General features: G+C 37.4%; 1 protein-coding gene across 3 annotated transcripts in view; it reads right to left on the bottom strand.

Annotated features, from left to right (window-relative positions):
- The window catches only part of SMAD5 (SMAD family member 5), a 53,250-nt gene that overhangs the window by 24,699 nt on the left and 14,734 nt on the right, over positions 1 to 13,817 (bottom strand). For 2 of the 3 annotated variants that reach the window (XM_032336642.1, XM_032336643.1), the window contains exons 2-3: positions 6,062 to 6,633; positions 526 to 777 (exon numbers count right to left, since the gene is read on the bottom strand). In XM_032336642.1, the coding sequence (XP_032192533.1) occupies positions 526 to 777; positions 6,062 to 6,464 (655 nt within the window). In that variant the 5' untranslated portion in view covers positions 6,465 to 6,633. Of the gene's footprint in view, positions 1 to 525; positions 778 to 6,061; positions 6,634 to 7,927; positions 7,948 to 13,817 lie in introns of those variants that run through there. The other variant, XM_032336644.1, reaches the window with a different exon arrangement.

A 13,817-nucleotide genomic window follows, 5' to 3' on the forward strand; every position in this document is an offset into this window, starting at 1 on the left:
CCCTTGTCATAAATTAACTGTCCATCTAAGTGTGGGTTTATTTCTGGGCTCTCTCTTCTGCTCCACTGACCTAGAGGTCTGCTTTAATGCTAATCCCACACTGTTTTAATCATAGTACCTTTGAAACAGTAAGTTAATTATACTTCATTTTTTTTAAATTTCTTTGAAAAATTACTATAGCTTTGTAATATAGTTTGAAATCAGGCAATGTGATGCCTCCAGCTTGATTCTTCTTTCCTAAGACTGAATTGGCTATTCTTGAGTCTTTTATGGCTGTATATAAATTTTAAGATTGTTTTTTCTATTACTGTGAAAAATATGGCCACTTCCTTTTTAAAAAACATATGGTACACAGCAAAATAAAATCCAAAATAAAATACTCTTCTGAAATCACATAATTACCAAAGAACACAGAGTCAAAAATAGCCATCTCTTAGCATGTAACAATTCACCAGAGGGCCAGCAGTATAAGACAACCACTGATTCTCAAGGGCCATCGTTTTAATCAATAAAATAAATTCTTACCTGGAAGCTGAAATGGACTTCCTGGTCCAGAACTTGCTGGGGAATTGGGATATGTACTGCTAGCAGGGGAAGGGGGATAAGGGCTATTTGGAGATAAGGGGAAAGGAGTGTTGTTGGGCTGGTGGAAAGAATCTGGAAACGTTGCATTTTGTGGCATGTGCGGTTCGTTGTGGCTCAGGTTTCTAAACTGAACCAAAAGGCTGTGTTGTGGATTGAATTCATTATGACGAGGCACTAATACTGGAGGTAAGACTGAAAGACAAAAATCAAAAGTCATCTGTCAGCAAAGACTAAAGCAAATATCCCAAACATATTAAAGGATAGATAGAAAGGATTCGGTAGAATTGTAAACCTATTAAAACAATTTACTTTCAGGAATGACTGCTTTGTAGAACCTTGAATGTGTATTTACATAATAACTAAACCAAAAGCACTCTAAGGATTTAGGCCTGCATAAAGAGCTCTGGAAAACGGAAAATCCAGGAAAGATAGCACTCCTGTTATAGGAGAGAAGGCATATTTTAAAACAATCCTAACACAAAGAATTTAATGTAATGAGAGTTCAATAGAGTTGAGCACTTCCATCTAGCAATAATCAAAACGTTCTGGAAAAGATTACATCTGATTGGACCCTGAAGAACAGGGGGTGCCAGGTGCAGGACAGCAGAGAAGGAAATGGGGAGACTCCAGAAGGGGGAATGAGAAAGCATATTAACAGTTGGCCTAAGCATTGAACTAGGAGTTGAGATTAGAGTGTGATGTTGAGGTCAGCTATTATGATGCCCTGAAAGCCTCCCTGTTTCCAATTTTGAATATCTCAACTTTCTTGGTTGGAGAGATTTCACATTTTATGTTCTTCAGTCAAGTCTTCCCTAGTGAAAATAGTAACATTTCCTAAGTAGAAGCCTTCCATTCAAAATCAGTTTTCTACACATGATCATAATGAAAACATAGCCAACAAAGCCTAAATACTTTAAGAAACTTATTTTTTAAAAGCTTAACTTTATTCAAACACTCACTATCTCTGAAGACCCAAATGACCAATCACAAAGAAATGTCTGACTACCCACCCCGTAGGAAATCTAAACAAACATGATTTCTTTAAACTCTATGGTATGAGTTCATCTCTTATACGACTTTCCCATATCTGTCAAAGTAATTTTACTTCCAAAAATCTCACTTCGACTCTGACGTCATTCAGCAGTAACAAAATCAATCTGTCTTTAAGTTAACTAGATCATACTTCCCTTCCTGAAGTAGGGATGTACCTGAGGAATGAGAGGTTCTATAACTCAGTATTCATACTGTTTTTCGTCTCTTTTCTTTGTACTGAATCAGTGTTGTAATTATGTGGTTAACATCTGATTACGATTTTTTCGTTCTACTGTGTATTACCAAATGCTGTTCCCTTTACAGAATGATGGGACAGCTGCCACTGGAGAGTAGGGCATTAGACAATAAGAATTTCTATGTTTAGCTGGCCAGCAAGCTGAAAGACTAAGTGAAATAACTAAAGAGGAATTCAACCCAGTAAGGATTCTTCTACTTTTTTTTTTTCAAGACAGAGCTAAAATCCTGGACTTCTCTCTTGTCTATTATCTGTACACATCACTTTTCAAAGACTATTTTCCTCCAAAATACACAGTTTTAAAAGGCAGATGCTACAAGAGATAACACAGCAATTTCTAAGTCTCCTCCCATACAGCTTCCAGAGACAACAAATTTAAACTCTTAGCTACCTCTTCTAACATTTATTTTGTGCACTGCTAAACAATGTGCTTATATTGCTATTGTTAATTTGCCAAAACATCATCTGCTGGTTTGCTGTTGTGGCAAATGAAGTAGCTTTCTTACATTATTCTACCCCACTCCCATTCCCCTCAATAAAGTTACATTAAAAATGCTGGTTAAATCAACACTTGGTGTTTATTATCTGTACAAATATTATTCATTCCTGAGCCAAGTATGTACTATGATTGTATTTGTTCTTGAACAGTGCTTTAAGTAAAGCTGATTATTGACTTGTTACTTCATTTGCTTAATCTTAATTACACGCCACTAATATTTCCAGAAGTCCAGCAGATATGTTAAATTCCTATCAATACTATTTTCCAGATGCCACAAATATGTAATCTATTAACTCATTTTTCCCCTGGACTCTTCATCCTTCTACAATCTAGACTGCTAAATCCTTAAGTCTGCTGGAGATCTCAAGTCCTTAGACTTCCCTTCTCGTTTGTTGGAACCCATTTCCTGGACCTCATGCTCTATTAGTTTCCTAAGAAAGGTAAAAGGAAGGGGGCACCTGGGTGGCTCAGATCATTAAGCATCTGCCTTTGGCTCTGGTCATGATCCCGACGTCCTGGGATGCACCCCATTGGCTCTCTGCTCAATGGAGAGTCTGCTTCTCCCTCTCCATCTGCCTCTCCCCCTGCTCATTCTCTCGCTCTCTCTCTCAAATAATTAAGAATTTTTTAGAAAGGTAAAAAGATAAATTTTTAGTCCTTGCATATATGAAAATGTCTTTTGTTTGTCTGCAGATTCCAGAATAAACAACTTTTTCTCTCTGAATTTTAGGGGCACTGCTTCACTATCTGCTGGAATCCAGAACTGCTCTAAGAAACCCAACATTCTCACTTCCAGTCCTTTCTATATGTCCCATCTTTTCTCTCTGGGAGTTTTCAGAATCTTCTTTTTTAACCATGATATACTAAAATTTCATACGTGGGTCTTTAACCCTAACAGCACTATCACTGCCATTCTTTTAGCTAATCTCCATATCCAGTGTTATTTCCATACCAAACTTTTATTATCTCCATGTGAAATCCAGCATGGAAGACAGACTCTAAGATGGCCACCATAAGTCCTGCCTCTCGGCAGATATTCACTCTTGTAAAATCCTCTCCCTTTCAAGGTATTATCTCTGAATTGCTGCTCAGCAATAGAACATGGCAAAGGTGACAGGATGTTATGTGTGACACAATATAACGTGATAGAAAACCCTCTCTCTTCCCACTGTTTTTGAAGAAGTAAGCTGCCATGAATGCAAGCTACCTATGAAAAAGGTGGCAAACAAATGAAGGCAGCCTCTAGTCAACAACCAGCAAGAAGAGTCCAACAGCCCACAAAGAACTGAACCCCATCAACAATCACGTGAGCTGGGAAGCAGATCTTTCCCTAGCTGAGCCGTACATTGAGATCCAATACCTTAAATAGAGCCTAGCAAAGGACTCAAGGTAAACCATGTCTGGACTCCTGTCCTACAGAAACTGTGAGGTAATAAATGTGTATTAAGCCACTTAATCTGTTATGCAGCAAAAGATAATTAATGCACCCAACTAGTATCTCAGCTTATATAATTCATTCATTAAAAAATATATTTACTGTGTACCACCTACTAAGTGCCAGATACTACGACCATTCTAGGCACTGGTGATGCAGTACAGAATGAGATAGAGAAAATTCCTGCTTATATCAGTTGGTAAATAAAATACCTAACACAGCATCAAGTAGTGATGGTGGTACATGAGTAAGGACTGAATGGAGGGAGAAAATGTATCATGAAAAGATCATGTTTTCTGAGAGTTAAGTAGGAGAAATAGAGAAGGGAAAAAAAGTCTAGATGCAGGAATAGGCCAAGTCCATGGAACAGAGGAAGTTTGAAGAGAGGTTACATAGGGTCTTGTAGAAATCTGTTCTACATGTGATAAAAGTCTTAATTGTTTTAAACATGCACAGATGTGATTTGGTATTTTTTTTTAAAAACTGACTTAAGATACATATAGAGGGAAGCTCAAGCAGACTCCCCATTGAGCATGGAGCCCAACACGGGGCTCAGTTTCACGACTCTGAGAGCTCATGACCTGAAATCAAAAGTTGCACACAACAGACTGAGCCACCCAGGTGCCCCATGATTTGCTATTTTTTAAAGATCACTTTGGCTGCTGTGCAAAAAACAGAACAGGTTGGGGGAAAGAATAGAGGCAGAGACAATTAGGACACTGCTTAAGGTAGAAAATGATGATGGTCTGTCCTAGAGTAATGGTGTTGAGAGATGGTATAAAAGGGGACATTATTAAGATATATTCTGAAGATACAGCAAATAGCATTTGTTCATAACTTAAATGAAGACTTCAGAGAAGAGAAAAAAAAATGACTTCTAGGTAGCAATTACATGAATGCTGGTACCATTTACTTCCACTGGGAAAACTAGAGGTAAAAAGGACTCGGTGGGGGAAAAAAATCAAAAGTCCTATTTAGACATATTAAATCTGACATGTTTAGAGACATTCAAGTGGAGATATCAAGTGGACAACTGAATACAGAAGTCTAAAACTCAAAGGAGAAGTTCACTCTGGAGTTCAAAACGTGAGAATGAGCTTATGATTTTATGACACGTGACCACGAGAGCCCACAGAGGAAAAATATGGACGTAGAAAAGGACTGAGTCATGTGAAAATAGGAAAATAAGCCAATAATGCGACTAAGCAAAAAGAGCCAGTGAAGTAGAACTAAAAGAGTGTCATGTTTCAGAAGCCAATAAAGAAAAAGTTGTGAGTGGGAGAGAAGGAAAGCAAGTGCCTCTGTTGAGGCACTTCTCAAATGATGCTGAAAAGGCAAGTGAGATGAGGTCTGAGAAAGACCCCTCCAACCGGAAGGCAGTCACCAGTGATCTTGACAAGTCAAATGGTAAGGAAGACAGACTAAGCAGAGGGAGTGTCCAGAAAGAATGGGAAGAAAGTAACGTAGAGATTTAAAAAAAAAAAAAAAGGAGACTCCTATAAAAGGACTCAAAGAAACAGTACAGGAGACTAGGGGTAGGGGATGTGAATGAAGTTGGGACCAAAATTCTTTTTTAACTTCTGTCTATGATGGGCAGTAGCATGACATGATTATGTGCATGTCATGAAATAGTATAACAGAGAGGGAAAATGTAATCCTGAGGAGAGGGGTGATAACTATATGAACAAAGTTCTTGAGTAGACAAGAAGGAATGGGATGTAGTACACATACGGACTTGGATTTTAGATATAACAGAGACATGTTGGGGTGCCTGATGGCTCAGTGGGTTAAGCCTCTGCCTACAGCTCAGGTCATGATCTCAGGGTCCTGGGATCGAGCCCGGCATCGGGCTCTCTGCTTAGCAGGGAGCCTGCTTCCCCCTTTCTCTCTCTGCCTGCCTCTCTCCCTACTTGTGATCTCTGTCTGTCAGATAAATAAATAAAATCTTAAAAAAAAAAAAAAAAAGAGAGAGAGACATGTCATCCACAGGAAAGGCAGGGCATGCAAATAACTGACTCCAATTGATTCCTGTACATATGACCGACTGCTTACAGTGAACATGAATTAGAATTAACTACTTGGGAGCTATTTTATCCATACACAAAAAGCTAAATTCAAAATCCACCATTTCTTCCAAGATTAAAATCTTTAGGAAGGAAACACAAGGCTAATATGGCCTTTTAATTACTAAATCCACCGAACTATAAATCAGAAAGAGACAAGTTTTCGTAAATGTTCTCAAGGTAAAACCTACCTGGACTCTCCACTCTCTTATAGTGGTATGGGTTGATACAAACTTCTTTCTGCTTAGATCCAAAAGGAAACTCACAAATATCCAATGGCTTTAGCTCATGATGACTCTGCAAATCGGGCCAGCGCCAAACACGACAATATATAACATGGGGTAAGCCTTTTCTGTGGGAAACCTGCAGGCGTCCATCTAAAGATCTGGGAATAGTGACACATTTGCTTGGCTGTCCTGGACTGCTCAAGGCTTTCTCCAGTTCTTCCATGGCACCCTTTTTCTTTTTTAGCTTTTTCACCAAAGCATCAACTGCCTTTTCTGCCCATTTCTCCTCTTCATCACCTTGCTTCCAGCCCAACAATCGCTTTACTGCTGGACTAGTAAAGGAAAACAAGCTGGCCATTGACGTCATTTGATATAAATCTTCGGAGACCTTCCTGCAACTCAAAGTCAGTGGCTACTCAAAGAAGAGCTCACAGATGAAAAATCACATAAAGGTTCTAAGCAGAAGTTCCAATTAAAAAGGGAGGAGTGACATTTATCTTCATAAGTGCCATAAGATTCTTTCATTGGTTCAAGTCCTGAAAGAGAAAGAGAGAAAAGGATAAGACCCCTAACTTAAATGCATGTAATTAACATACACCTAAATCAACATAATTAGAAAGTATGTTATTTTTAAATATGAGCAGAAAAGCATTATTACAAAAAACCCAAGTCTAGAAAGAGAAATTTTCCCTTAAGTCCTGTGACCACTCATTTCCTTTCTTCACAACATGAACAAATAACTCACTGGCAAGCCAGATAATAACCAAAAGCAAAACAGATTGCTCTACCTTCTCTCCTATATATTTTCCAAACAAGTAAACTCTAGACTTTCAGTTCCTTTCCTCAGGCCAATAAGCCCCCAAATACCCTTCTAAGGTCTGATTCTAAAGTACTTCCCTTCACTGAAACCCATGTCATGCCATGTCAATTTTGAACACATTATGTCCTAATGTCTACAAGTCTTCAGAGAAATCTCTTTCCTAAGGTCATTATTGCTCGTAAAGTGTTTCATAGACTTATATAAGGTTTGGGCAAAAGCTATAGTCCTATTTAAGTCACATTATTAAATGGAAATTTTATCAAATTCTAAAATTAGTTTTGTCATAAGAGATAACAAATCCTCAGATAAATCGTAACACACATAACTGTTCAGAAAAATGTGAAGTATCTATTTTTAAAACTAAAAATGCTGAAGAGATATAAAAAGAATAAATTCAAAGTTTAACCCAGAAGAGGACAGTTTACAATTATGTGATTCCTATTGCCTTCTTCTGTGATATTTTAGGCATGCTAAGTTAAAGAACCTGCTCTAGGCAGACTGCCCCGCTGTACCTTTACGAAGCTCTTGGAGATGATGACAAGAGGAAGTGATGTGCAACAGCACTGCACTGATAAGAATGGGTACAATTCCCTGTGGTCACTACACAGCCAACTACAGACAATGAGTAGCTAGTGAAACAGCAGGAGTAATGTTTGGAAAAAGGATGTCAGTAACAAATTGGAAGCCAAGAGGCTCCTTTTCTTGTGCCTAAAATTGGAAATAATGCTGCAGCTCTGTCTTTGACAATATCTACCAAACTCTGGCATCAAGACCATTCTGGATTGGGACCCATCTTCCCAGAAAAGAATACATGTGTTCAGTTAAAACCCAGGCAAACATAAATTAAAATAAAACTGAGTTGAATTCAACAAATAATATCTAATTGCTTGCTATGTGCCATAAACTGTGAACTGCCATGATGGTGCTTAAAAAAGAGAAAAAAAAAAAGACACACCAAATTATGTTTCATCTTAAGAACCAGCTGATTCATTCATTCAACATACACTTACTGAGATGTAGTAAGTGCCAAGATGATCAACCAGCACTGGCTATCCGGACTGTCATGAACCATGATCAGAACCTAGAACAATGGGTGCAAAGGTGCACAAAGGTAAAGTAAATACTCCTCCTGTGTGGATGGACTTCCCAACCCTACATGGGGTAATTTTTGCCAGGGAGGCAAAACTGACCATATTAAACTAAAGAAATAGAAGGAAAGACGAAAAGTGTCAGTAACAGGTCACAGACTGTGAAGTGTTATGTGCTAAAAGAGCTGAGCTCAGCTGTAGCTACATCAAGAATACAGGATAAAAGCCATCTGGACCAGAGAGTAAAGGTAACAGAGCAAGCCAAAGCATCACTGGCTTGTCTAAGACAAGAGAAACTTCAAAGGCATAAGGACACACAAACAACAACAACAAAAAATCTGTGGGCAAACATGAGTAGAGCATTTCCTAAAGTAGACAACAGATAGGTCTGGCTAAATGAGATCTTACCCAGTAACACCGGAACATAATGGAGACCAGACGGGGTAGTGCACACGTGTGGGGAGAGAATATATTAACAATGTAGAGATTAAGTTGATGAAAGGGACAAGAGGAGAAAAGCTTGAAGACCAGATAACATATTGTAGTTAACCACTAGAAGGTGCTTAATAAATCTGAACTACTAATCTTACTATCATCATCATCATCATCATCATCATCATCATCAAATACTAAACATATTATGTATTAACTGAAAAAAAAAAAAAGGAAAAGTTACTTCTGTGTGTACACATAGAACAAGGACTAGAAGGCTACATACTAAATTCATCATTGCAGTTACCTTTGGGTAATGGGGTAATGGGGAATGGGGGAAGGGCAAGAGAAAGGGGTCCTTGTGATTCGTTTTATGTATTTCTGTATCATTTAAAGCTTTACACAAAGGGAATCTATTAACACATTACTTGCATAATACTAAAATAAAAATAGTAAATGATCTAAAACAAATTGTTGTGAAGAAAACAGAGTTACAAGTGCCAGTACAATGAGGAGGTATAACTAATGCACGCTTTATTAGAGGTCAGGCAGGTGGTTTCCCTTTGAAAGGAAGGGTATTAACTAGAAGAAAATCTGAATTTCGGCCATCCTGGTGAAGTTCTGGTTCTCCTATGGGTGATTATATGGGAGAGCTCAGTTTGTGAGAATCCAGCTAGTGAGATACTTAAGATGTGTATACACTTCTGTATGATTTTTTAAAATTTTCTAGACATACAAAAAAGTATAGAGTGCTCAGTTTCCTTCTCATTTTTCTCCCCATCATCAATCAATTTCCCTTCTTACAGGTAATCCTTTTGTATCTGACTTTTATGCCCTTACAGAGAAATTTAACACAAATACAAACAAATACAAATATATACAGAAAATCTTTTTTTACATAGTGGTAGTCTAAAAAGAAACAGGTACAGAGAAACATATGAACAATATATGTTCAAGATCTTCCCATTCCAATATAGAAAGTGCTTCCACTTCTTTTCTACTACACAGAACTGTAGTATAAAAGTAATCTTATAAGTATGTCAAACTATGTCATTTCTCTGCTCAAAGATTATTCAGTGGCTTGCCATTACACTTGGTATCCAAACTCCTTAACAACACTTTATAGGGCCTACATGATCTGGCCTTTAGCCTTTCCTCCAAAGTCATTTTGTACATTCTCCTACCTAACTTTGCACTTTACCATTCCTTTCCATTTCTCAAGTGCTACAAAGTTATTTCTACGTTAAGGCCTTTGCTCTTGATGTTTCCTTCCCTGGAATTCTCCCTGATCTTATTTAACATGCTTACTCTTTCAATTAATTCAGCTGTTCAAATGTCACTTCTTGAAAAAGGACTTCCCTGGCCGCTTTTTCTAAAATAGCATATATTACACTCCCACATCATTCTCTACTTCCTGACCCTGCTCACTTTTCATGGTATTTATCCTAACCTAATCAACATATTAATTTTGTTTACTTATTATATGTCATCCTCACTGAAATGTTAGTAGGCAGGTAGCTTCATCTTCCTTATCCATCATCAAATTCTCCTAGACTGAGAACAGTGCCTATTTATTAAATGAATGAGCAAGCAAGTAGTGAGTGAGTGAGCTGAAGAAAAGCAACTTGGAAAAATATACATTTCTTTACCAGAGCAACTGTGTGAAGGTTAAAACAAAACACGGTATTTATGGATATAGAAAGATATGGTAAGAGAAAAAAAGCATGGATAAAAATGATACACAGCAGTCTCAGGACAATGAGTACTGGTTGCCACTGCTAAAAGGAAAAAAGGACAAAGAATGGAAAAGCTTCAGCTGTTTTAAAACCAGATTAACAGTTTAGCAAATCATGAGATGTTACCTTCTCTCTTCTTCTCTGTTAAAATATTTCATAACTCAAAATATTCACAATTTTTAAATTTTTATAAAGTAGTGTAATAAAAAACAGAAAATTATCAGATTCTGTCCCAGACAAGATATTAAGACCATGACCGGGTATCACTCTTTCTAATTCTACTAATTCTTCTGTAAAATGGGATGATGGTTCCTAAATGACTGAAATGTTCAAGTAATAAAATATGTAGGGTCACCTGCTTTCACAGCTCAGGTCATGATCTCAGGGTCATGGGATGGAGACCCATGTCGGGCTCCACACTGAGCATGGAGCCTACTTAAGATTCTCTCTCCCTCTGCCCCACCAACATTGCACACATGCACATCCTCTCTAAAATAAATAAAATCTTTTTAAAAAATAATAAAATATGTGGCACATATGTATAAACACAAACACAACAGATGCACTAAAAACTGCCCTTCAAACATGAATTATGATCATGAGTTTTCAAAGGAAGAATCAAGACTCAAAAAAATGGCTGGATCTGGGGCACCTGGGGGGTTAAGCGTCCAACTCTTATTTTTGGCTCAAGTCCTCATCTCAGGATTATGCAATCAAGCCCCGTGTTGGGCTCCGTGTTGGGCTCCATGCTAGGCATGGAGCCAGTTTAACATTTTCTCTTTCTCTCCCACTCCCTGACCCTCCTCACTCCCTCTCTTTAAAAAAATTAAAATAAAAAAATAAAAAGGCTGGATCTAGTACCAACCTAACATACCCACCACTTTATAAACCAGCCCAAATCCTATACTTTTGTCCATCTGGGTTTTCCAAGAGAAATCTCAGTCATCCTTAATTATGAGCCTAGGGCCACCCCCTTTGGTGAAAAATTCCTTTACCACCCAATTCTAAAGAGGCTATTGAATATCATAAAATTAATAGGACAGTGATAAGAACAGATCTTAACTTTCCAGATGGAATACAAAATCCTTCCAGGAGGAAGTCTTCAGCACCTGGCACTATTCCATGCATCATACCACATATTAAAGGAATATTTAATGAACGGTCATTGATTTTTCTATCAACTGTACCTTGAAATTAATGAAAACTTCAAATTTTAACTCAGGTGACTAAGATAATGAGAACTCCATTAGCAGAATTAAGGACACTCAGAAAGTAGTTTAGTCAGTAGAGAAAATGGTTAACTCTACTGGAAAAGGGTCATGAGTAGACATACAGGTTTGGCAAGGAAAAGATGAGAAAGAGATTTAAGATTTTGCATTTACAAACATCTGAAAACAGTAATAAAAAACAGGTTTTCAACAGAAAGAAAAGAGCGGCATGATAACATCTGCATATTAGAGAACACTGACTGGTAGGGAAGAGAAAAAAGTTACCAATGAAGTATCATTAAATGGAGGAGCTTAGAATTAGATAAAATGGTATTGCAGAATATCATACACAAGGCAGAGTTTAAAAAAAAAATGAGAACAAGAGGAGAAAAGCTTGAAGACCAGATAACATATTGTAGTTAACCACTAGAAGGTGCTTAATAAATTTAAACTACTAATCTTACTATCATTGTCATCATCATCATCAAATACTAACCATATTATGTATTAACTGAAAAAAAAAAGGAAAAGTTACTTCTGTGTGTACACACAGAACAAGGACTAGAAGGCTACATACTAAATTCATCATTGCAGTTACCTTTGGGGAGAGGCATGGAATGGGGGAAGGGTAAGAGAGAGAATGACTGGTAAATGAGGATGTCATTAGCTCAACTTCAAGACCGGTTTCAGAAAAACAAATGGGTGTCAGATTCCAAAAACCTAAGACTCAATATTAGTGTTTTCTTAAAACTAGTACTGGGAAAGGAGTAGGTGCAAACCAGGTACTCAAATCTTTAAATATTAAATGATTAAAAATTTTGGAAATGTCTCACACAGTGTTCTTTCCAAAAAGATTTTGTAGCTTGGAAACTATGTGAGTGGTATGACCAAGTAATCCAAGTACTCATTATCTAAGTCTCACAAAGTTAAAAAGAGGGGCAACTGGGTGGCTCAGTGGGTTAAAGCCTCTGCCTTCTGCTCAGGTCATGATCCCAGGCTCCAGGGTCCTGCGATTGAGTCCCGCACTGGGCTCTCTGCTCAGCGAGGAGCCTGCTTCCTCCTCTCTCTGCCTGCCTCTCCGCCTACTTGTGATCTCTGTCTGTCAAATAAATAAAATCTTTAAAAAAAAAAAAAAAAAAGAGGAACAAAATTCATCATAAAAATTTACTGATGAATAAGCAAAAGAACTGATCAGGCATTTCATGTAAGAAAATATTAGTGGCCCTTAGACGGTAAAATGGGCTCAACATTATTAGTTATCAGAAAAAAAAATTTTTAAGAAAAAAATTTTAAAGAAAACAGTGAAATATCACTCTATGTTACACATAAATCTCTATGACACAGCAATTCCATCCCTAGGTATATATCCAACAAAAACAGGTACTATTGTCATCAAAAGACAAGTACATGCTCAAAGCAACTTTATTTTTACTTTATTTGCCCAAATTGGAAATAACCCAAATATCCATCAACAGTGGAGTGGGATGATAAATCATAGTAATAACTTCAAGGAATAGACTACTTCACAGCAATGTCAAAGAACAAACTAACATAGGAGAAACACGGATGAATTGCACAGACATGCTATAGAGAGATATAATTATACAGAAATCAGATATAAAAGATTACACAGTATGTCATTTCTACTCAAAAACAGGCAAAACTAACCTATGTCATCGAAGACAAGAAGGTTACTAAGTGGGGACAAGAGAGCCTTATAGGGAGAAAGAAATATTCTACAACTTGATCTGGATGATGATGACACAGATGTACACCTAAGTAAAAGTTCACTGAGCTTTATACACCTTAAGATTTATAAAAAAGTCTTCAAAAAACTTGTTAGTGAACTGATCACTTAAAAACTGGTTCCCATTCACTACCATCTCCTTCACCATAATGACTTAAAAACTACCAGTGAAAGTGCAAAGTTTGCAAAATACAGTAAGATTTCACAAAGTTTATTCAAATAGTGCCCAACAATGTAGGATCTGGGATTTAATTTTGCCCTACCAGCCCCCCAAGCAAGTAAGTTAATTTGTTAACTGTTTCATGGATGCTGACAAAGGCCACAAGACTCCTAAGCCAGAGACAAAGGACTTTCTCACTCATGGCACAGCAAGCAGCATAAGCCTCATATTTGCAGTTCCCTTTGCCTCCAAGAGACCCACAGGCATGGGAGTGATGAAATACAGCCAAGATGGACAGTACTCCTACAGTGACTTTGCACTGATGAGGAACAATGAACTTGGGGAATTCAACCCTTTTACAGTTACATTAAGCAGGCCTCTCTTTGTGGAAAGAGAGTACCTTCAATCTCAAAGGATTAACCTTGATCCTCAGTAAAATCAAGGTTTATTTTTTATGGATATATTTGTAAAAAAATAAAAATGCTCTTTATGTTAGTAGCACAAATGACAAACACAAAGGATGCCCTAT

The sequence above is a fragment of the Mustela erminea genome, chromosome 3 (genome assembly GCF_009829155.1).
Source record: "Mustela erminea isolate mMusErm1 chromosome 3, mMusErm1.Pri, whole genome shotgun sequence".
NCBI lineage: Eukaryota > Metazoa > Chordata > Mammalia > Carnivora > Mustelidae > Mustela > Mustela erminea.